Here is a 23,877-nt window from a genome sequence, read left to right on the forward strand (position 1 = left end):
TTTGCTAGTGTCTGAAGTCTATAAATTCTCAATCTGTCTTGATAATCAGCATTCCAGAATCCTGATATTATTATTAACACTCTCCTTTGCACTCTCTTCACTATATCAGAATGACCACAGAAACTAGGAGACCAAACTTATGCACAATAATCCAAGTGAAGTCATATCAAGGCCTTGTTAATGAGGCAAAATGACTTCCTCATCTCTACATGTCAAGATTCGTTTTGGCATTCCAATTATCATCTGAGTTATATTTGCAATCTTTGCTATATGGCCAGTGAAGAATATATATTCTTTTATATAATATAATATATAACAAGTGAGTTCACTAATATAATATAACATTGGAAATCTCATTCCAAAGTGCATGACTTTACATTTCTAACATAGAACTGATAGTCTTTTTCACATGCCCACAATTCCAGCTTATTCAAATCATTCTGCAAGTACTGCATATCAGTTGCATTATTGATTAACCTGCCTATCTTTGTATAATCAGCAAACAGCCATATAGGATTTCTCAAATCCTTTCCAATGTCATTAGTGTGCAGAATGAATAACAATGGATCAAGGACTGATCCTTTTGATATCTGTCAGTTAGCCATCCTCTTATCCATGCCAATAATTTATAATCCAATCCCATATTCTCTAATTTATAAATTTATAAATTTAGGGACACAAAAACACACGTGTTGAATAGATTATTTTATTAATTACTAATAAAATAAAACTGGGGTGCTTAAGGGTCAAAGCTGTATAACTGAGAGGAGACCTCCACATAGCCTTTAAAGGAATGCGGAGAACCGACCAGGGCTTCTGACCTAATGTCTAATCCTCACCTTCTCGTGGTGCACCCTGATGAGTATCTACTTGGATACTGAACGAACGAGGATGGGCTGGCAATTTGGGATTTAGCCAACCAAATTGTATTCTTATTGGTTAAACCAAAATAAAAAATGATGGTACAACATGACAAAATTTCATGCCGGCTCGGGCGTCGCCCAGTTAAACAAGGCCCCCATTGTTTTTGCCAGAGAACTAGGGCGAACAGTGAAAAGTCAGCTACTGGAACAAATCTGAAAACAAACCCCAGCTCAACATCACCAGAGTTACAGATCGGTACTATCAACATAAGAAGCCTGAATGGCAAAGAAATGGAGCTAGCTGAGAAATTAGATAAGTACCAGATCAACATAATAGGGGTGACTGAAACAAAAAAGACAAAAACTGATGAGATCTTTCTGATCAATAAATACAAAATGTTATATTCAGGCAATGCCAATCAAGGAAAAGAAGGAGTAGTCATAGTATTCAACACAAAATACAAGGCTAATCTTCTTGAATGGCAGTCAGTCTCAAGTAGAGTAATGTGGGAAAATATGAGAATGGGGAACTGGACAATGAGACTTATTTGTGCCTATGGTCCCACAGAAGGTTCTACTAAGGTAGAAGTGGAGGAATTTTTTGAGGCTTTAGAAAAAGCAACTGACACAGTGAAAAAGGAAAAGTTGGTCCTTGTTGGGGATCTAAATAGCAGAGTAGGAAATGATCGTGAGACATACAAAAATATTTTGGGAAAATTTGGAGAAAAGAGCAAAGCTAATAATAATGACAAATATCTGTTCGATTTCAGCTCAGGACATGGACTGGTTATTACTAACACCATGTTCCAACATAAAAATGTGCACAAATTCACATAGAGAGAAGAGGCAAGGAATAAGAAAAGTCTCATTGACTATGTTATTGCTGACAGTGATGTTTTCTCCCTGGTGCAGGACACCAGAGTGTACAGAGGATTTGAAATTGGAAGTGATCACTATTTAGTCTTGAGCAGGATAAAATTGAATTTCATATTGAAAAGAATAACATGTAAGAAAGTTTTAAAGCGAATAAAAGTTGAGCAGCTCTCAGATGTGAACTGTAGACTAAAATACACAAAGATTATTGAAGAAAAAATGAAAGAGTTTGAGAACAGGAATCAAACCTTGGAGATTCAGTGGCAAACTCTGAAGAAAACATTGATTGATTCTGCCAGAGAGGCATGTGGTCAGGTTGTCTGCAAGGATAAAAAAATCAGAACTCCCTGGTGGACACAGGAAGTTAAAGAGGCAGTGAAGGAAAAGAAGAAAGCATATCAAAAGTTCCTAGCAAATAAGCCAGCTTGTGCTCTTAGAGAATACAGAGACAAATGCAAGAATGCTAAACACTGTGTAAAACTAGCTAAACAAAAGTCATGGGAAGACTTTGGCAAGAATATAGAAAATAAATATGAAGAAGTTGGCAAAATATTCTGGAGGTTGTTGATGAAGCTTAGGAATAGAGGAAAGAGTGCTGTAAAAGGAGTTAGAAATGATAAAGGTGACATGAAAACAGGAGAAAAAGATATCCTTGAAGTATGGAGTAATTACTTTGAAAAACTGCTAAATGAAACAAGCAGTGTTGACAGCACAGTGGCAAAAAACACTGACCAGGCTTGTAGTCAGGAATATATATACATACTTGAAGTAGAAAAAACCATCAAAGGATTCAAATGTGGAAAGGCAGCAGGAGTATATGATATTCGACCAGAAATCCTCAAGTATGGAGGTATAAAAGTCTTAAAGTGGCTGCACTGCACAGTTCAGAAGGCCTAAACAGAGGAACGATTGTGGATGATTGGAGTAGAGCTCTCATTGTAACCGTATATAAAAAGGGAAATAAAACTGAATGTGAGAATTACAGAGGTATTTCTCTACTGAATGTTCCTGGTAAGATTTACGCAAGTATACTTGAGAAATAGTTGAGAAGGATTGTGGAAGAAAAGCTTGGTAAAGAACAAACCGGATTCAAGCCAAATAGAGGCTTTCACTTTACGACAAATAGTTGAGAAATCATGGGAATATAACAAAGATTTGTATTTAAGTTTCGTAGATCTGGAAAAGGCATATGACAAGGTGCGAAGAGAGAAGCTATTCAATACGCTACAGTTATATGGTGTCAATGGGGCATTATATAAAGCAATACTTAGTCTTTATTTGAGTTGTAGGTCAGCAGTTAGAATTGAAGTAAGCACAGGAAGATGGTTTAATGTTAAATCTGGTGTGAGACAAGGATGTACATTATCCCCTCTGTTATTCATTATCTATATGGATCACATTATGAAGGAAAGTGGTATTAAACATGATATCAAAATTGGAGATGTTAATGTCAGCTCTTTGCTTTATGCAGATGATGTTATACTTCTAAATAAATCCGCTACAAGTCTGCAAGATTCTCTGACTAAATTGAATAACTGTTGTAATAGGTATGGTATGAAGGTCAGCAATAAAAAGACAAAGACAATGAAAATAGGCAGAATCACTGAAAATGTCAACTGTGTTGTGAATGGAGAACCTGCGGAACAAGTGAAACATTTCAGCTACTTAGGCATGATTTTTACTGAAGATGGTAAATTAAATATAGAAATAGACAACAGAATCAGCAAAGCTGGTATGGTAGGAAGTCAATTGAATAAATTCATATGGAATAAGAGAGAAATTAGTCAGAACACTAAATTGGCTGTATACAAGACAGTGTTCAAACCAATTTTAACTTATGGATCTGAGAGCTGGGTCAGAAGTAAAACACTTGACCAAAGACTAGAGACTGCAGATATGAGAGTCCTGAGAAAGATTAGAGGGATGAACAGATGGCATCAATGGCAATATCATATTAAAAATGAGGATATTAGGCAAGAACTTGACATTGTCAACATCCAGGAATGCGTTAGCAGAGCTAATCTCAGGTGGTATGGCCACTTAAACAGAACGGGCAAAGAAAGATTAGCAAAACAAGTGTTCTCTGCCAGGTTGGCAGCAAAACGACCAGAGGAAGACCAAGATATAGGTGGATTGATATGGTACAAAGTGCCTTAGGCGATAGAAATATAAGATCTGATAATGTTGGAGTCTTGACAAGTAACAGACTGATTTGGAGGAAAATTGTAGATAGGAAGTTAATAATGATGTAATTTTTTTCATGTAGTACTATCATATCCTGTACACCCCTTGAGGGTACATGGCAGGAATTTGATGATGATGATGATAAAATAAAACTTGACGTTTAGACCCCTGTATTGAGGTCATCAGAAGGATAATACAAGTATATAAGGAACCAAGCTACATGCCCTAGCTCTGTATACCGGTAAACTAAATCTATGTAGTTAATTAATCCTTTTCCCTAGCCTGACCTCTAGTAATAAAAAAAAAAATATTGTAGTTGTATAAAAAATACAACTACAATAAACTGCTAAAGTCCTCATGTATTAATATTCTTCTGGATTTGTACAGTTCTGATTGCTATAATATGATTTCCTTTGGAGTGTGTGTGGTCAGAAAGGCAAGTCAGTGGAACCTCGTCCATGTTTTCTATTTGCGCAAGTTCAAAATATTCTCATTTCCTTGCATTAATGACAGCCTTTCTGACCACGCACTCCAAACATACCACAGAATTGATTGGAAAAAGATCAAGTCCCTACACCGCACCAAAACCTGGTTTGAGAGAAAAGTTAAAGAGTCATGTGAAATGCTCAAACATAACCCAAATCTCAACAAAAATGATGGCCTAACCATTCCAAGAATGTGGAGGACCCATCTACAACCTGTATAACAACCTAAACTAGCCGTAGAAAAATCCCACTACAAGAAGACAACCTAGTGAAGTGTTTGTAACATTCAACAGCAACTGAAGGAAATCATATTATAACAATCAGAACTGTAAAAATCCAGAAGAATATTAATAAATGAGGACTTTAGCAGTTTATTGTAGTTGTATATATAAATATTTTTTTTAAATCACTAGAAGTCAGGCTAGGGAAAAGGATTAATTAACTACGTAGATTTAGTTTACCAGTATAAAGGGCTAGAGCATGTAGCTTGGTTCCTTATACACTTGTATCATTCTGATGATGACATCGATACAGGGGTCGATACGTCAAGTTTTATTTTATTAGTAATTAATAAAATAATCTATTCAACATGTGTGTTTTTGTGTCCCTAAATTTATAAATATGAATAATATAATTATGTTGTTTTCTTAAATCAGTTATAACATGTATGTATTACATATACAGATTTGATAATTAATAGATTGGTAAAGATATGATGATCAATTGGATTAGATGATCTTCCTTGTATAGTGAGATCTGTAGAGTTTCCATAATTAAAATATTCACGTGTGCCACAATACAAAAAAAAATATTTATTTTGCAAATATGTGTGCCCTCCCACGATGATTCCTTTTTTGAGAATTAGCAGCTGACTCCCTGGAGGTGTCACGTAATAATAATAATAATAATTTGTCTTACATATCATAAGACATTATCTGTGAGAGAGTGAAGAACAATGGTAAGGAATTTGAACAATAAAACAGTACAAAATACCATATTTGCCAGCGTATAAGATGCACCAGCCCATAAGACGCACCCCCTTTTGTACACATTTTTCAGGAAAAAAACTTTATCACTGAATATTATAATCAATTTACGGTAATTCAAATATAAAGTAATAAGTAGGTCTACTTTCAACAAAAACCTAATCTAACTAGAAAAGAGTCCCATCTTTTAATCTTCTTCGTCAAAACCCAGAAATTCATCTTCAGAGCTAAATGAAGAAACCTTTGAAACCTCTTCTAAATCAGAATCTGAGTCCTCATACAACAAATTGTCCTCTGTATCATCCAGTGCATCACAAATGCCACACTTCTTAAATGATTTAACCACTGTCTCAGTTTTCGCAGCATCCCATGAAGCTTTGACCCACTCACAAACTTGAGAAATGCTAGGCCTCTTCCTTCTTCCTGATGGCGTGACCTCAAAATCTGAAGATTGCATCCAGCTGTTCTACTTCCCCTTCATAAATCCCTTAAATGGTTTATTAATACAGACATATAAAGGTTGAAGCTGACTAGTTAGACCTCCTGGAATTACAGCTGAATTTTTAACATCTTCTGTTCTGTGAGAATGAAACCGATCCCATACTAAAGAGCACGCTTCTTCAACAGTTCTACAGGGCGCCTAGACCAAATTTTATCTATCCATAACTTTATTCCTCCTCCATCCATCCAGCCTTTTGCGTGAACATGTACAAACACTCCTTTAAGCGTTTTTTTTCTTTGGGTAGCGTCTTCCTTTTAAAAATCAATAGTGGCGGCAATTTTATCCCATCAGCACAGCAGGATAAAACAACCTTGTAGTGGATTTTTTCGTGACCAGAAGTTTTAACAGTAACACTTTCTGTGCCCTTGGAATCTACAGTTTTATTTAAGGGCACATCAAAAGTCAGCGGAACCTTGTCCATGTTTCCTATTTGCACAAGTTCAAAATTTTCTCGTTTCCTTGCGTTAATGACAAATCGATGAAATTCAATTTGTAGACACTGAAAGTCAAGCTTTTCTGTGGTCAAAAATCCAAGTATTCAGTTCTGTCTTAAATACTGGCCATTTTGCAGTTGCACTTCGTAGATTACATTTATTGTGAGTTGCTTTTTTTTAGATCCTCTTCCTGATTCCGTCAAGTTCTTATCATTTTCTCAGTTGGGGGTAGCCCGAAATGCCTCTCTGCAGTCCTGTTTCCATTTTTTTTAGCATATGCAATCACATGTAGCTTGCATGCAATATTGTAGCAATGCCGACGTTTTTCAGCCATAATTTGCCAATAAATTTAGAGAAAATTTAACAGCAGAAATTTATCGCCATTCACAACAACCACGACAACAATTGGAAAGTTTAAACAAACAGGAACACAGCTGTGATCATCTATAACAGTGCATGGCATCCACTGAACTCAACGCAACTGGAATACTCTCACACACCGCAAGGAAGCAAGAAAGAAATTGCGTAACTTGGAACAGAGAAAATTTCCAGAAATGAAAGTAATAAAAAACTGAATATTGGTGTATAAGATGGACCCAGTTTTTCAGACCTATTTTCGAAGAAAAAAAGTGCGTCTTATACGCCGCCAAATACAGTATATGTCAAATGTAAATCCCTCTTTATAAATAGTTGCATATTTGTTAAGTTAAAACTACTGCAGCTGAAATGGTAATTAATTAAATTGTATATGTAAAAGCTTTGTGTTTTCCCATTTGATCCTATGCTTTGCATTTTCAATTCGATGCTATGCCCGGCCCAGGATTTGTGCAGTTTGATGAGCCAGATGTAGTCTTGATGTTCAAAATTATGTTTATAGACTGATTTTCCTGTTTGCCCATAGTATGACAGATTGCATGAACATGGGACTTGGTATACTTCAAAAGACAAACTCTCAACAATGATGCTACCTAAAGTATACCAAGGCCTGTGTTCATGCAATCTGTCATACTATGGTCAAACAGGAAAATCAGTCTATGAATGTATTTTTGACCATCAAGACCACATCTGGCTCATCAAACTGCACAAATCCTGGGACTGGCATAGCGTGGAATTGAAAATGCAAACCATAGGATCAAATGGGAAAACAAAAGGCTTTTACACAGATCTACGTACAAATATGAAAGACAATTTAAAGAAAGTACTAAAATTCTAATTCATAAACCAAACTGCAAGAATAACAATTGCCTTAACATCCTAAAAAGTCAGGAAATTGTTATACTTGATTGTGTTAAATAGATTGTATTATAATAATAACTTAATTATCATTTCAGTTTTACAGCTGTACAAGTTTAAAGACTGAAATGGATAAAATAGTTGCAGGTAATGGTTACTGATACGATACTCCCTACTGTTAGATGTTGAATGGAGAACTTATTTACAAGTTATTCATTCAAGATCTACCATGTAAGCTTTACAAAATAACAAAGAAATTTGCATAATACCTGCTTACCAGCAGAAGGTGAGAAACATCTAAGTTGTTGTATATGAAAGTATATATCAGTATGAGTAATATATTAGAATTTATTTATTGTAAAACGGAAAGCTAAAAATCAAGAATAATGTCAGATTAGCATTTCATATAAAGGAATAATAGATTAATTCATGTATTATCAAACTATCATAAAATCGTAAGTCGCTAGGTAAGAAATGACCAATAGGATCAACGGTCACATCTAAGCTGCAAGTACCTGTCGTAACATCAAAGGCTGTAGCTTACGGGGAAGGCTGACGTAAGTGCTTTTCCTCGAAAACAACACCTAATAGCAAGGAGGGAAAGCAAAGGGATCAACCTAAGGGCGATGTAGACTGTGGATTGTGCGAAAAAGAATACAGAAAAGAGGGCACTGAGAAAAAGTATTTAAGGCAATACGCACCAAGCTCAGGTTTTTTTTCCTGTTTTCTTCGGAGATTTTGGAGATCGAGGACTCTCGACGAGCGATCGGAGATAGGACAAGCCGAGGGTGCTATGTCGATGACAGCCGGCCGTATTCATGACCTGCGCTGAGAGGTATTCTGCGGAGATCCGTACGAGAATCAACAGCTCATGCAGAATGGTGCCAAATGCTGAACGATCCACCTGAGCGAGCGGAGAAAGCTCATAGCAAAAGCCATTTCTTGATTTGTGTCCAGTAGCAGAGAACAGAACAACTCAGTCACAAGACGAAGGATGACCTGAGAAACACGTGGCAGCTAATAGACCTTCGGAAGGACTTGGTAAAGTAAAGTAAAGATTCTTTTGTTTTATATCTTGAAATTGTTTGAAAGTAGAATTTGTGTCTTGACAAAGCAAGACTGAGGACATTTTAGAGAACTTTGATAGGATAGAGTAACTAATACAGCCAATTCTATTAGACAAAGAATTGTATATCATAAATCTCTAACGTGTATATGATTGAATTAGTGAAACCCTTTGTTGACTGAGTAAACTTAACTAAGAGAGAAATGATTTGAGAAGTGTCTATCTAAAGTAAAATGTGAATGAAGGAACTTAACTTGAGTGTAACATTGTTTAAATTATCCATTTGTATTACATGATTTTGCATGTCAGTTTATATGAGAAAGTCAGATTAGTATTGAACAGTTTGTATAGATAAGCATAAGACATTCACTTAGCTAGCAATGCAGAAGTTTTGATAATTTAATACAAGATTTTGTGTACCTGTTTTTTTTAACATGTTTTGTTACTTGAAACTGAGTCTTGCCTTAATTCGAGGTGTCAACCTACCACTTATAAAATTCGAACCAAATAGCGGGAAAGAGTTTAGAAAATTATATAATAGAGATTAGATCTTAGGTCATGACTGCAAGGAACCGAGATCTATATACTCGCATGTGAATTTAGATTAACATATATGCCTAAAACCTAGGAACATTTCCCTGAGCCTGAATTATATTCTTGTTATAGGAAGCTGGCTGGCACAGTTAAAATATAAATTTGCTAGTTTCTGAAGAGAAAATATCCCTAGGAGTCAACCCAGGTTATATATGATAGACAAGATATTAAGATATAAGATAGAGAGGTAGAAAACAATATATATAACAAATAACGATAAGTAAAAACATTACACTACATGTAAAAATAGTCATTTACAAATTTGTATATATGATACACATACTTCATTCTGAAAATTTCACTTTCTACAAAAATAATAAGATAAGTGTGAATATATTAAAAGTTAAGATATAAGGCAAAATAATATATTTTTTTGTCATTAAAATTTTAAAGTATTTCAGTACACAGATGAATATGACTGTGTGATATGAAATCAGTTTCAATATCAAAGTGTACTTGTCGCTCACCTTTCAAAATATAAAGGAAATAAATTCATAGGTAACATGCTCCACCTTTAAAGATAAACAAGTCCTCAAATGAGTTTAGACAAATATGGTTGCACTTGTCATTACATTCAGCAGTTCTAAATGCAGAAATTGAGAGCAGTATCAAAGTTCATGCTAATTCTAATTTTGTAATGGATGAAAAGTGCATATTCACCATCAGACACACAATATTGATTTTTGTTATCTATATTCAAGAAATACTGAAGCTACAAAAGTTGCTTAAATAGCTGTAAATTTAAGCAAAAAAAAAAAAAAAAGAAGAAGAAGAATGAATATGGGCATATATTTAATCTTAATGCTTATCATATATAAATGAACATTTTTACCCAAAATTCAACCTGCTTCCATTATGAAAGTCTCCTCCTGTTGCATGCAGTTTATTCATTCAAAATTTTTATCCTTGACAGTAATTTAACCATATACATTTTCAGCTTATATCTCAAGAAATACTAGTCCTACTATTAAGAAATTCTGCATCTATCCATTTTACAGTGGCATATATCATGCAATTCCATTAACCATAATAGTGTATAGGATATTAAGATGAAAAAGAATTACTTAATCTACATAGCTATTTTTAATTTTAATTCTAAAAAATGCTTAAAAATGCTTTTTTTTTTTTCATATAAGTTAAAAATCCATAAGATGGACTGACATTTTTAGCAGAAATACGTCAGTAATGTGTTGTGTGTCATCAGACAGTTGATGTGCTTCTTCAAAATGAGTCAGGCTCAAAAATTTAATCTTCTGTTTATTATTATTATAATTTTCTTGACCTCCATGGAGTCACAAGACTCATTGTGGGAGATCAACACTAGTTAATACCAAGTGTATCATACCAATCCTTAAACTCATCTGTCTGCTCTTTCACCACCCTCTCTGGCATGCTCCTACCACTCTCAATGCAGAAAACTTACTTCTTACTCTTTTATTCACTACTTGCTTTTAAAACTTCTAGGGATGGTTCCTTGTCCTTCTTCATGAAAAATTTCCCCAATCCAATCCAATAATAACAATCCTAATCCAATAATAACTTTCAATAGCTTAAATGTCTCAATCATATTCCCACTTTTTTCTTCTATTCACCAAACTTTGCCGTGTACATGCCTTCAGTCTATCCTCATAATGAAGAATGTAAGCAGTTCTGGTATCATTTTTTTTTTAAAAAAAATCAGTCTATGCACCTTCTCCAAGGATACTCAGATCTGAGCATGGAAATCTGGATGTGGTATTTATACAAAAATTTATACAATGGGACTATCACCCTTTTATCTCTAATGGTCAATGTCCTCCTCAATATTGCAGCAATTCTCTAAGATGTCTTCACAACCTTTGCAACATGTCCTCTGAACATCAAATTGGTATCAGTAATCACTTTATCATCCCTTGCTTCCTCCACTTCTTCCAGCATAAATCCACCAAGTGAGTATGAAGCATCCCATCTGTGGATCTCGAATTTCAAGAACCTTACATTTAATTGAATTAAACTGATATCCCCCATTCATTTGTCCACCAATCCAGCTTATTTAAATCCTCTTTAAGACTTAAAACATCAGCAATATTACTAATAATCCTCTCAAGCTTCACAGTTCCTTTAAATGAACTAACTGATTATGGATCTGAGCAAACATTAGGTAATTAGCCAATACGTAATAGCAGACAAACAGCTTTTAACAGCAATTTCTTCTAAGGTCTACTGATATAATATATGCATCTTTAGAATTATATGTACAAGCACAAATAAACAAAATCATTATAAATCTGTTTATGCAGAATAAAAGACAGGATCATTAAATTAACACTTAAACAGTAATCACTCAAGTATCCAGTCCTCAAATAAGGCCAGCAAAATAATTTCCTATTATAACTAGTTAACTGAGATCCCCGTGACTGAAAATGATTCTAGTCAGAGCTATATATATATATACTCTGACTGGTAAGCTGGTTCTCCTTCAATTCTGATGCCTCAAGACATAACACAACAATGCATTTGTCTCATGAAGGCAAACACATTATTGGATGTTGCAAAACAATGAAGAGAAAAAAAAACTTTTCAAATTTTGGCTTATCTTTATACACACACACACACACACACACACACACACACACACACACACACACACACAAGACAATCAATTTCTCAGTACTTCAGGTATTTTCCCATAACACACTAAAACCAGATTCTTAAAATAGTTACTTGAGGCAGAAGCAACATTATGTGATTTATTTTAGCTTTTTTCCAACTCATTATGTGTGAAATATTGATTATGCTATCGTATAAACCTGATCTACCTATTATAAGGAAGTGCACATAGTTTTTAACCATAAGCATGAACTATAGAGTTCAGAGACAATATAAAGCACATAGACTCTCCCTGCCAAAACTGATTTCAGTGATCAAGCAGGTTACTTGCTGAACTTAGATATATCAAGCATTTTAGAAATTTCAAAGTAAAATAAAAAAATAAAAAAAAAGAAATAAAAAGAAAAACAGTGAGAATTATCATTACTGGAATGGAAAAAAGAAAAGTTTAACTTTTCTAAAAGTAATTGAAGGGATGTTTGAAACATCAATAATTCCAATTTTTGGTAGAAATATATAATAGCAAAGATCAATGGAATTTGAGCTGCCCCCTGTATAACTAACTCATAAGACTAGAAAGTAACTGTTTATTTCTAATTAAAATTTTATTATTATTATTATTAAAATCTGATCTCAATGGAGTCAGAGACTCATTGTTGGATGTACACAATATCACACACAAAAACCATCCAACTGTACCTTTTTAACTGATTCAATGCATCTGTACTGACACACACATTCAGGCAATGCATTCCACTCCATGCAAACAACCTTATAATCACTAGTTTTTGCTCACATCCTCCTTATACAGTTTTCAGGTATGGCTACTTGATTTAGTCTGCTACCTTTTTATTTTATTTTCATTTGCCAAAGAAAAATATGTCAAATTTAATATATGGAATAAGTAATACAAGTACTTACTTTAGTTTTATGCTAAATTAGGGAAATCCTTTTATTATTAAATTTTGTATTCTACCCTGTATGTGAGTTGCTCATATAACACTCCTTTTAAAAAAAAAAAATATATATATATATATAAAATAAATAAACATTTCAAAATAAAAAAGCAACCTTCAAGCTTCAAATTAGAATATGTTAAATCAACATGAATTTGGTACTGCTCATTTTTTTTTAAAAGAGTAAAAGGAAATGTTAGTATGATGAAAATAAAATTAGAAAGTTATTTTTTCATGCAATAATGAAAAGAGCAAAAAACATTATCAGTCAGATTATGACAACAAAAAGATATATAAGCATAAGTCAAAAAATATATAAAATAAATAAATAAACAGAATAAGTAAGAATCATTAAAGAAAATAAGATCATAAACAATAAAGAAAAAGGAGAAGACCGAGCAATTCTAGTTAGGTAGAAATAATAGCAGCATGAAATGATAAATTTAAGCATAAAGTCATATTTTAAACCATACTGATGTTTTTAGAGAAATTTGCTGGATACCAATAATTTATCTTTAAATCAAAGTAACTATCATTCTTTGTTTTTTACTCTCTCTCTCTCTCCCACTTCTATACAATACACACTACTCGCTTTCAAACTAAAATAGGAAATAATCAAAGTATTTCCACTTTTTTTTTGCTTTGTTTTATATTTTATGCCCTGGCCATATATGAAAGAACACCCACAAGGCTTTTTTTCCTCCTTTAAGTAGCAAATTCTCAAAGAAAATTTCCAAAGAAAACAACTGATGCTTAACAAGAGCACATTCCATGTTGACATCTTATTCCATATTCTGCTCAGTTACAGAAAAATTCAAGTAATACTTCTATGCAAACTTTAGTTGCCAATACTGGTTGGCAATTGCCAGCCTGGTTGGCCAAGTGGTTAGTGTATCCGTTCTCCAGCCAAAAGGCAACAGCTCCGAATTCTGCCATGGGCATGGATGTTTGTGATTGTCTGTGAAAACACTAGTGGTGGTGTTGGTGTAGTTGTGATTGGTGGATTGAGTGGTGGAGACAGAGCTGTAGAGTAGGTGCCCTCCCTCCCTGGAGGTGTCACATAATAATAATAATACTGACTGGACATATCTCTCTTTCAGTTTCAGTTTTAGTGCTTAATACTATAAAAGTATGCTCTGGTTGGCTTAGTGGTTAGCATATCTGCTCTCCAGCCAGGAGGCTGCAGATTCAAATCCTGCCTAGGCATGGATGTTTGTGATTGTTCCACCTTCATACATTCATTCATAGAAGTGAATAAACACTCTCCCAAGATGGAGTTGGGTCACAATGGGAGAAGCAGACCCTACCCTCCCACAATGGGAGAGGACTTTACCCCAGCAATGGGGAAAGTTACAGGCTGGTTTTAAAAAAAAACAATATATGTGTGTGTGTGTGTATATATATATGTGTGTGTGTGTGTGTGTGTGTGTGTGTGTGTGTGTGTGTGTGTGTGTGTGTGTGTGTGTGTGTGTGTGTGTGTATACACACACACACACACACATATATAAAAGTACATTTATTAATTTAACTAAAAGTATCAATGTAAAAATGTTAATTAAGTAAACCCGAAAATAAAAGGATACATGTAAATTTAATTTGTAAACCAAAACAATGTCTATCAGACTGCCATGTACAATTTTTTCCCACTGTGGGCAAAAAAACACTTGGTGATGTCAGATGCTCTGGCAAGGATTTTGTTTTAGTGGCAAACAGTAATGACAGATACTGACATCACAAGTCTCTCTGCTTCCACATAAACACTATAAACAAATTTTAAAATTATCATGTTGTAATTCTAACTGCCTGATGGTAGATAGGATCCAACCACCAATGCATTGTCTTTGGTAGAAATGTAAACTGGAGATCCATAATCAAATATTGATCTGATAAAAGCTCAATATACACAGATCAAAGAACATCTGTCCAACCTTTGCATCCTCTTCCACCTCAAGAGATTGAAGACAGAGTGCAAAGAAAGTTAATGATTTTGCAGCACTTATCTCACAACTGATGTAAACATGGTAAAAATGTTCATTTTTTCTTGTTGAATATGAAGCTCAAAAATTTTGCCTCTGTTGCAACTGGAAGAATGAAGACTACATTTCAGTAGCTATATGTCTAAACAGTTTCCTGAACCTATTTGCAAGTGATCAGTGTAAAAGATAATCAGTGGCTTGCAACTCTCCATCTCTCTCTCTCTCTCTCTCTCTCTATATATATATATATATATATATATGACCCGTCATACTGAAGAAATGTAAAATCATACACCAATGGCATTACTTACAGCAGGAATAAGTTATTCTGTTACTGAGCTTGAATGCAAATAATGTGATACTTAAAAACAGAACCTTGTAGAACTTCACCTAAAAAAGAAGAATGGGGTGAGATAAAGGGTTATCCCAACTGGGCATGGAAGAGGTATTCAGTGACCAGTTCATCAGGGTGTTTGATCCTCAGAGTGAAATCAGAAGCTCAAGTGTATAGACTTTAATTAGAGAAGACATAAAAGTGAGGAGTTAAGTAAGCTAGATGTTAATAAGGCAACAAGCTTTCATGACACATCACCACTTGTTTTAAGAAAAATATTCCAAGGAGTTAGTATCAGCCTTGGTCTATGTGTTTAACAAGAGTCTTGCAACAGCACAAGTCCCAAAGGAGTGGAAAGAAGGTAAAACTGTTAAACTTCACAAAGATGGTGATAAGGGTAAGGCTATAAATTATAGACCAATCTGTACATCTGGATTATAGTTAATGTACAGGAAAGGATGGTGAGAAATAGGATACAAAAGTGGTTGATAACAGTTGTATTCTTTGTGCTTGTCAGCATGGGTTTGTTAAACGGGGGTCATGTTTTGCCAAATTGCTCATGTATTATAACAAGTAACGAATGTATTGGACAAGGGAAATACATATACAGTGGTATACTTAGATTTTGCAAATGCTTTTGATAGAATGCCACAACACAAGGCAGATGAGATTGGAATGATAGATTATTGAGATAAATAGGCAACTGTTATGGGACCATTTTTATTTAATTTGTATATTAATGATATTGGGATGGATTTCAATGGTGATATACAACTCTTTGAAGCTGATGCAAAACTGGTGGGAGTAGTGAGGAATCAAGCAGATGTTGTGACCTTACAGAAGGACTTGAATAGGCTGTATGAGTGGGCAATAGCATTGAACTGTCAGTTCAATGTTGCAAAGTGTAAGGTTCTGAAATTTAGTAGGGAACAATTTATAATGCAAAGTATACACTTGGTGGGGAAATTCTGGCAGAAATGAACAATTTATAATGCAAAGTATACACTTGGTGGGGAAATTCTGGCAGAAATTGAGGAGACAAGAGTCCTTGAAGTAGTGGTGAACAAGGATCTGAAGTTCAGAGGGCATACTGCTCAAATTGTGAAGTTATCATATCAGATGATGGCAATAATGCAGAGGACTAACATGCAGAAATAATGAGGTTCTAGTTCCATTGTATAAGGCCTTAATCAAGTCCTCATATGGATTATTGTGCAGAGATTTGGTTGGTTTTCATGGCAAGCAGGATATACTGGGAGGGGGCCAGATAAGACTAGACCCTTGGTCTTAGGGTTATGGAATATGAAGGCAAATTACGGTAGTGCTGTTTGCAAAGACTTATAAATAGGAGGAAGTGACAGAATGTGATTAAGCCATTTAAGTTGGTAAAGGAGTTCTTACTGGATTAATGTGTAAGAATTTTTTCACAGAATGGGAGAAGGGGTATATTAATGGGACATCACTGGAAGCTGTATAAGGAGGGTGTGAGCAGGGACATATGGAGCAAGTTCTTTCTATGGAGAATGAGTGGTAAGTAGAATACACGACTTGACATTAGGGTGAATGCAGATACACTGAATGAGTTTAAAGAATGGTTTCAGAACTTTGTGTGTAACAGTGTGTACCTCTTACAATGAACCTTTAACTCCATCGAGGTCTTTTATTATTATTATTACGATTTAATAAATCATAATAATAATAAAAAATATTTGGTTGAATATAAAGTTTTTGGTAAAGAGAGGGAGGCAGCCTCTGAGACGAAGGTTGTGTAACTACTTAAACATATCAAACCTTCAAGTAGTGTGATGCACATTTTCCATGTCAAAGAAAACAAATATTTGGGGAAAATTTGGAGAAAAGAACAAAGCTAATAATAATGGCAAATACCTGTTGGATTTCTGCTTAGGACATGGACTGCTTATTACTAACACCATGTTCCAACATAAAAATGTGCACGAATTCACATGAAGAGAAGAGGCAAGGAATAAGAAAAGTCTCATTGACTATGTTATTGTTGATAGTGATGTTCTCTCCCTGGTGCAGGATACCAGAGTGTACAGAGGATTTGAAATTGGAAGCGATCACTATTTAGTCTTGAGCAGGATAAAATTGAATTTCATATTGAAAAGAATAACATGTAAGAAAGTTTTAAAGCAAATAAAAGTTGAGCAGCTCTCAGATGTGAGCTGTAGACTAAAATACACAAAGATTATTGAAGAAAAAATGAAAGAGTTTGAGAACAGGAATCAAACCGTGGAGATTCAGTGGCAAACTCTGAAGAAAACATTGATTGATTCTGCCAGAGAGGCATGTGGTCAGGTTGTCTGTAAGGATAAAAAAAATCAGAACTCCCTGGTGGACACAGGAAGTTAAAGAGGCAGTGAAGGAAAAGAAGAAAGCATACCAAAGTTCCTGTCAAATAAGTCAGCTTTTGCTCTTAGAGAATATAGAGACAAATGCAAGAATGCTAAACACTGTGTAAAACTAGCTAAACAAAAGTTATGGGAGGACTTTGGCAAGAATATAGAAAATAAATATCAAGAAGGTGGCAAAATATTCTGGAGGTTGTTGAAGAAGCTTAAGAATGGAAGAAAGAGTGCTATAAAAGGAATTAGAGATGATAAAGGTGACATGAAAACGGGAGAAAAAGATATCCTTGAAGTATGGAGTAATTACTTTGAAAAACTGCTAAATGAAACAAGCAGTGATGACAGCACAGTGGTAAAAAACACTCAACAGGCATACAGTCAGGAATACATATTCATACTTGAAGTAGAAAAAGCCATCAAAGGCTTGAAATGTGGAAAGGCAGCAGGAGTAGATGATATTCAACCAGAAATGCTGAAGTATGGTTGTATAAAAGTCTTACAGTGGCTGCACTGGATAGTTAGAAGTCCTGAACAGAGGGACAAATTCCTGATGATTGGAGTAGAGCTCTAATAGTGCCACGTATATAAAAAGAAAATTAAACTGAATGTGAGAATTACAGAGGTATTTCCCTAATGAGTGTTCCTGGCAAGATCTATGCAAGTATATTGAGAAATGGTTGAGAAGAATTGTGGAAGAAAAGCTTGGTGAAGAACAAGCTGGATTCAGGCCAAATAGAGGCTGTCAGGATCAGATCTTCACTTTACGACAAATAGTCAAGAAAGCATGGGAATATAACAAAGATTTGTATTTAAGTTTTGTCAATCTAGAAAAGGCATATGACAAGGTGCCAAGAGAGGGGCTATTCAATATGTTACAGTTATATGGGGGCATTATATCAAGCAACACTGAGTCTTTATTTGAGTTGTAAGTCGGCAGTTAGAATTGACGGATGTACAGGAAGATGGTTTAATGTTAAATCTGGTGTGAGACAAGGATGTACATTATCCCCCTCTGTTATTCATTATCTATATGGATCACATTATGAAGGAAAGTGGTATTAAACATGATATCAGAATTGGAGATGTTAATGTCAGTTCTTTGCTTTATGCGGACGATGTTATACTTCTGAATAAATCCGCTACAAGTTTGCAAAATTCCTTGACTAAATTGAATAACTGTTGTAATAGATAGTATTAAAAAGACAAAGACAATGAAAATAGGTAGAATTGTTGAAACTGTCAACTGTGTTGTGAACGGGGAACCTGTGGAACAAGTAAAACATTTCAGCTTCTTATGCAAGATTTTTAGTGAAGATGGTAAATTAAATATAGAAATAGACAACAGAATCAACAAAGCTGGTATGGTAGGATGTCAACTGAATAAATTCATATGGAGTAAGAGAGAAATTAGTCGGAAAACTAAATTAGCTGTATACAAGACAGTGTTCAAACCAGTTTTAACTTATGGATCTGAGAGCTGGGTCGGAAGTAAAACACTTGACCAAATACTAGAGACTGCAGATATGAGAGTCCTGAGAAAGATTAGAGACGTGAACAGATGGCATCAATGGCAATATCAGATTAAAAACGATGATATTAGGAAAGAAATTGACATTGTCAATATCCAGGAATGCATTAGCAGAGCTAATCTCAGGTAGTATGGTCACTTAAACAGAATGGGCGAGGAAAGATTAGCAAAACAAGTGTTCTCTGCCAGGTTGGCAGGAAAACAACCCAGAGGAAGACCAAGTTATAGGTGGATTGATACGGTACAATGTGCCTTAGACGATAGAAATATTAAGATCTGATAATGATAATATTGGAGTCTTGAAAAGTAATAGACTGATTTGGAGGAAAATTGTAGATAGGAAGTTAGTAATGATGTAAATTTTTCATGTAGTACTATCATATCCAGTCCCCCCCCCCCTCCCTCCTTGAGGGTACATGTCAGGAATTTGATGATGATGATGATGAAGAAAACAAATACTAAGTGCTGACATCGGAGGAAGAAGGCTCACAATCAGATTATATGATCTAATGTTGAATTATATTTATCAAGGTCAGATTGTGTGCTGAAAAATAATTTGATGCAATTTTGAATCCTGTTTGCCAGGATTCCAGAAATTTATTCTGACAGAAAATTTTGTTGAAGAAGTAGGAGCAACTGATTCATGGAAGACAGCAATCTCATGATAGATATCCTCTATCGTCCTACAGGAGGTCAGTGGCATTGAAGCAATGCAGATTTCAGGTTTTTCTTGAATGGCCAATAGCCTTTTGTAAACTTCCAGAGAAAAAAAAAACAAAAAAAAACAGAAAGTGAAAAAACTTTTGTGTGTTTCTTCTTGAGTTTTAAGGCTAGGAATTTGTGGAAATATGAGGACACTAGCAATGACCAGTCTCATATAATCAACAAGAAATCTGAGAAATGTGACTTTGCACAACATGAAATAGATACAGACCACAATATGCTATGAAATGCGCTGAATCCATCACTGTTGAAGTTCAAACATTTATTTAAAGAAAGTGTTGAAGCCTTACTTCATTGCCTGGCTTGAATCAGAATGACTGCCTCACTATCAAAGAAAATACAGTTAATTAATAAGTAATAATACAATATTTTCTCTGTTTTCCTTCACGTGTTTTTTGTATACATCATGTGGCTCACTGTTTCAAATTAGTCCATTGTTCACATTCCATTATGTATTCAACTACCTGTTGCCACTGATGACAAAATGTAATTTTCAGGTCGAAAAATGTGGCTTTTAAATAAATATTATTCACTCCTTTCCTTGTGTTATTATGTAAATTTAAGAAATATTCATATTTTGTTTGATTTACTTGAGTGAGATTCTGAGTACATGATGCAGTTACGAGAACGTGAGATAATCATGCACATTTCTGTCCCCTATACATGCAGCGCACGCACACACACACAGAGAGAGAGAGAGAGAGAGAGAGAGGCATTTTACATTTCCTCTATTTATGAAGATTGAAATTAACAAATATTTCAAAATCAACAGCAAAAAATCCAAAACATACATGCATCATGGTGGCAGTTTTCACGCTTGTCTTTTGTTTTATATTCTATAGCATTGTGAGTAAAGATTATAAAATGGTTTATGTTGTTGTCCACCATGAACCACATTGCAAAGACTGCTAAAAAAAATAGTGAAAGTTTTACTAATATTAGTATTTAAACAATAAATTAAAAATGTCATCCTAATGTAGAGCCAATTTAATATCTTCCTTAGCTAAAAAAAAAGCAGAAAATCACTTACTATTAAATTAAAAATGGAAGTGATTTGCTGAATCAAATCAGATGAGAATCATTATGATGCACGTGTAAAGCATCTAAATTAATGCCTTCTAGAGTTTCAATAATAGTAACTAATGCAGAGAAGATAAAGTATTCATATGGCAGGAATTTTTAATGGAAAAGCATCAAGAACATTATACTAAAGGAGTGGAGTATGTGAACAATGGAAAACATTTTAAAGCTGTAGATGAATGATATGAATCAAAACAACATGCCTGTAATTCAAGCAGTAATCATGGAAGGCAAAATTCTTGTTTAATGAAAGAAATAAAGATGGTAATGGAAAAGAGTCATTCGTGGAAGCCATTCATACGAAGAAACTAATATTGTTTAAATACATTATAATCTGAACTCAATTTACAAAGATTCATGTTATGAGCAGTGGGTTGGGAACCTAATCCCTTCATAAAATGAGGACTTCCTCTCTCTCTGTGTGTGTGTGTGTGGGGGGGGGGGAACCTGCAGGGATGGGGGAACCTGCAGTCCTTAGGCCACATCCAACTCTTTGAGGTGTTCTGCAGACTTTTAATACATTTTAATAAGACTTTTTTTTTCTTTTTTTGAATCAAGGTGATGTTACATTGAGTGCCCATAGTGGTTGATTTTTTTTTTTTTTCCCCCATTGTGTATCTTCATCATTTACAAATCATACATTCTCAAACACATGTATTTTAATTAATTCTATTTAAAAAATCAACCACTATTACTGATCTGGCCATTGTTGAATGGTTAGCACACTATCATATTATATTAATTTGTCACTACAGGCCACTATGGGCACTCAATGTAACATCACCTTGATTCAAAAAAAGAAAGAAAAAAAAGGTGGTTTAGTTTAGCACATGTTGCTATATTGTGCTGCTGTCATATGCATTGTCATTTTATAACAAGCTAAATGAATACAAGTTTTTGTTTAATTTGTTTATTAATTTTTTTTAAAAATTTGATTCCATATCTTAAATATGTAATATTTAAAATTCAAGGGCGCCGCAGGCAGAAGCTAGGCTATATCTCTCGATTTGCAACAATTAATATTGGAACACTGACTGGATAAAGCTGCAAATTGGCTGATATATACTCAAGCACAGACATTTTGACATCATTTGCACCCAAGAAACAAAATGGAAAGGGGCAAAGACCTATGACATTGGGAAAGATTATAAAATCCTACACTATGGAACAACATCTGGCTGAAATGGAGTAACCATTGCAGTTTATGTATACCTACAGGACTGCATTACTGAAGTTAACCATATCTCTGATTGTCTGATGAGCATCTGGATTGCCACAGAGACCATACCTGTGTGCATTATCTGCTACTACCCACCTCAGCAATGATACCTAGCTGAGGAGCATGACAAATTTTGGATGGACTTGGAAACATACATCCACGCGATCAATGCCAAATCTGATGAATCACTAATTATTAGTGGAGACTTAAATGGCCATGTTGGTCATTCCTGAGATGGTTGTGACTGTATACATGGTAGTTGTGGATATGGCACATGCAATGATGGAGATGAACACATCTTGGAATGCACTGAAGAATGTGATCTGACACCAGCGAATACATTTTTTAGGAAACGCCCATTGCACCTCATCACCTATTGCAATAGTGGCCATTAAATACAAATTGATTACTGGATGATACGGAAGAGATCTGAAATTAGTGATAGACTTCAAGGTCATTCCATCTGACAATAATGCTCCCAACATCAATTCTTGGTCCTTGATTTCTGTCTTCAACTTTGCCCACCCAGGCAACTAGTAACATCTACTGAACGAATTAAGTGGCGGAAACTTGCTAACCATTCACAACTTATAGATGGTGTCAGTCCCCTCAAAATAGAAACTGGCCACACAGCCAGAGAAACATGGAATGGGACTACGGCGAAAATCTGGGAAAGCGCCAAGAAAATTCTAGGTGCAACTAAACCAGGCAGCCAATTCACAGATAAGCAAGTTTGGTGGCAGAATGCAAATGTCCAGCATATAGTGAAGGCCAAGAAAGATGCATACAAGAACTGATGACAGCCTCACTCACTCAATCAGTAGCGGTGGCAAAAGCTGAGCAATACCACAACCTGTATACCCACCTGAACAAACCTGAAGGAGCTAATGACATATACAAACTAGCCAAATTCAGATATTATGCTACACTACTACTGCCAAAACCAGGACATCCTCCAATGATGGTATGATAATTTTAATGCAATATGTAACAAAGAGTATCTGCATCCACCAAATTCCTTATCACAGATACAAATGTTGCAAATGCCATGGAAAACTGCAAGGTGAACCAGGTGATGTTACATACCCTATAGAAGCCTGGAAAACATTACGACAACGAACGGTGGAGTTTTTGACAGGACTGTTCAACAAAATGCATCAAGGAAAACAAGATCCACCTGACTGGCAGACTAGCATTACAGCACCCAATCGGAAAGGCAGTGGTGATGTCACTGTCTGCATTAACTACAACCCCCATTCATCTCCTTTGCCACACCATGAAGATTTTGAATGTATAATCAATGCCAATTTAAGAAATACTGTTACTATATCACTAAATCAATGTGGCTTTGTAAAAGGCTGTGGGATGACAGATGTAATCCATGCTGCCTGCCTACTAATGGAAAGATACAGGGAGAAAAGAAAGACAGTCCACATAGCCTTCCTGGAGAAGATATTCAATCAGGTCCCACATAAACTGATTTGGTGCTCTCTAAACACCCATGGCAGCTCTGAAGCTTTTATACGCTAGGTGCAGTTCCTCTACATTAACACTACCAGTTCCATCTGCAGTGCTGCTGGCATCACCAAGTCATTTAACATTCAAGTTGGCATCCACCAAGGATCTGCCTTACCACCACTTCTGTTTATCCTGTGCATGGACATGGTGAATGCAGACCTGCAATAACCCACGCATGGACCCTACTGTATGCCAACAATGTCCTGCTGGTCCACAAGACCAGAGCTGGGCTTGAATCACTGGTCAACCAGTGAAAAACATGACAACTTTGGTTTACAACTCAACCTGACAAAATATGAATATTTAGAATGTGGCAACCAAATAGATGGCACAATTCTAGTCAATGTTAATGAACTTACTAAGAC

At 35.1% G+C, this 23,877-nt stretch overlaps 1 protein-coding gene across 6 annotated transcripts in view; it reads right to left on the minus strand.

The window, feature by feature from the left end:
- Positions 1-23,877, minus strand: part of Khc-73 (Kinesin heavy chain 73) — an 842,240-nt gene that overhangs the window by 362,010 nt on the left and 456,353 nt on the right. For 4 of the 6 annotated variants that reach the window (XM_090407553.1, XM_090407552.1, XM_090407550.1 and 1 more), the window contains exon 19: positions 9,688-9,732. The exons of the other annotated variants lie outside the window; for them this stretch is intronic. In XM_090407553.1, the coding sequence (XP_090263679.1) occupies positions 9,688-9,732 (45 nt within the window). The remainder of the gene's footprint in view (positions 1-9,687; positions 9,733-23,877) is intronic. 6 annotated transcript variants of the gene reach the window in all.

Source organism: Typopeltis vanoorti, chromosome 17, assembly GCF_054136105.1.
Source record: "Typopeltis vanoorti isolate ZY-2024b chromosome 17, IOZ_Tvanoo_1.0, whole genome shotgun sequence".
In the NCBI taxonomy this organism is placed as follows: domain Eukaryota; kingdom Metazoa; phylum Arthropoda; class Arachnida; order Uropygi; family Thelyphonidae; genus Typopeltis; species Typopeltis vanoorti.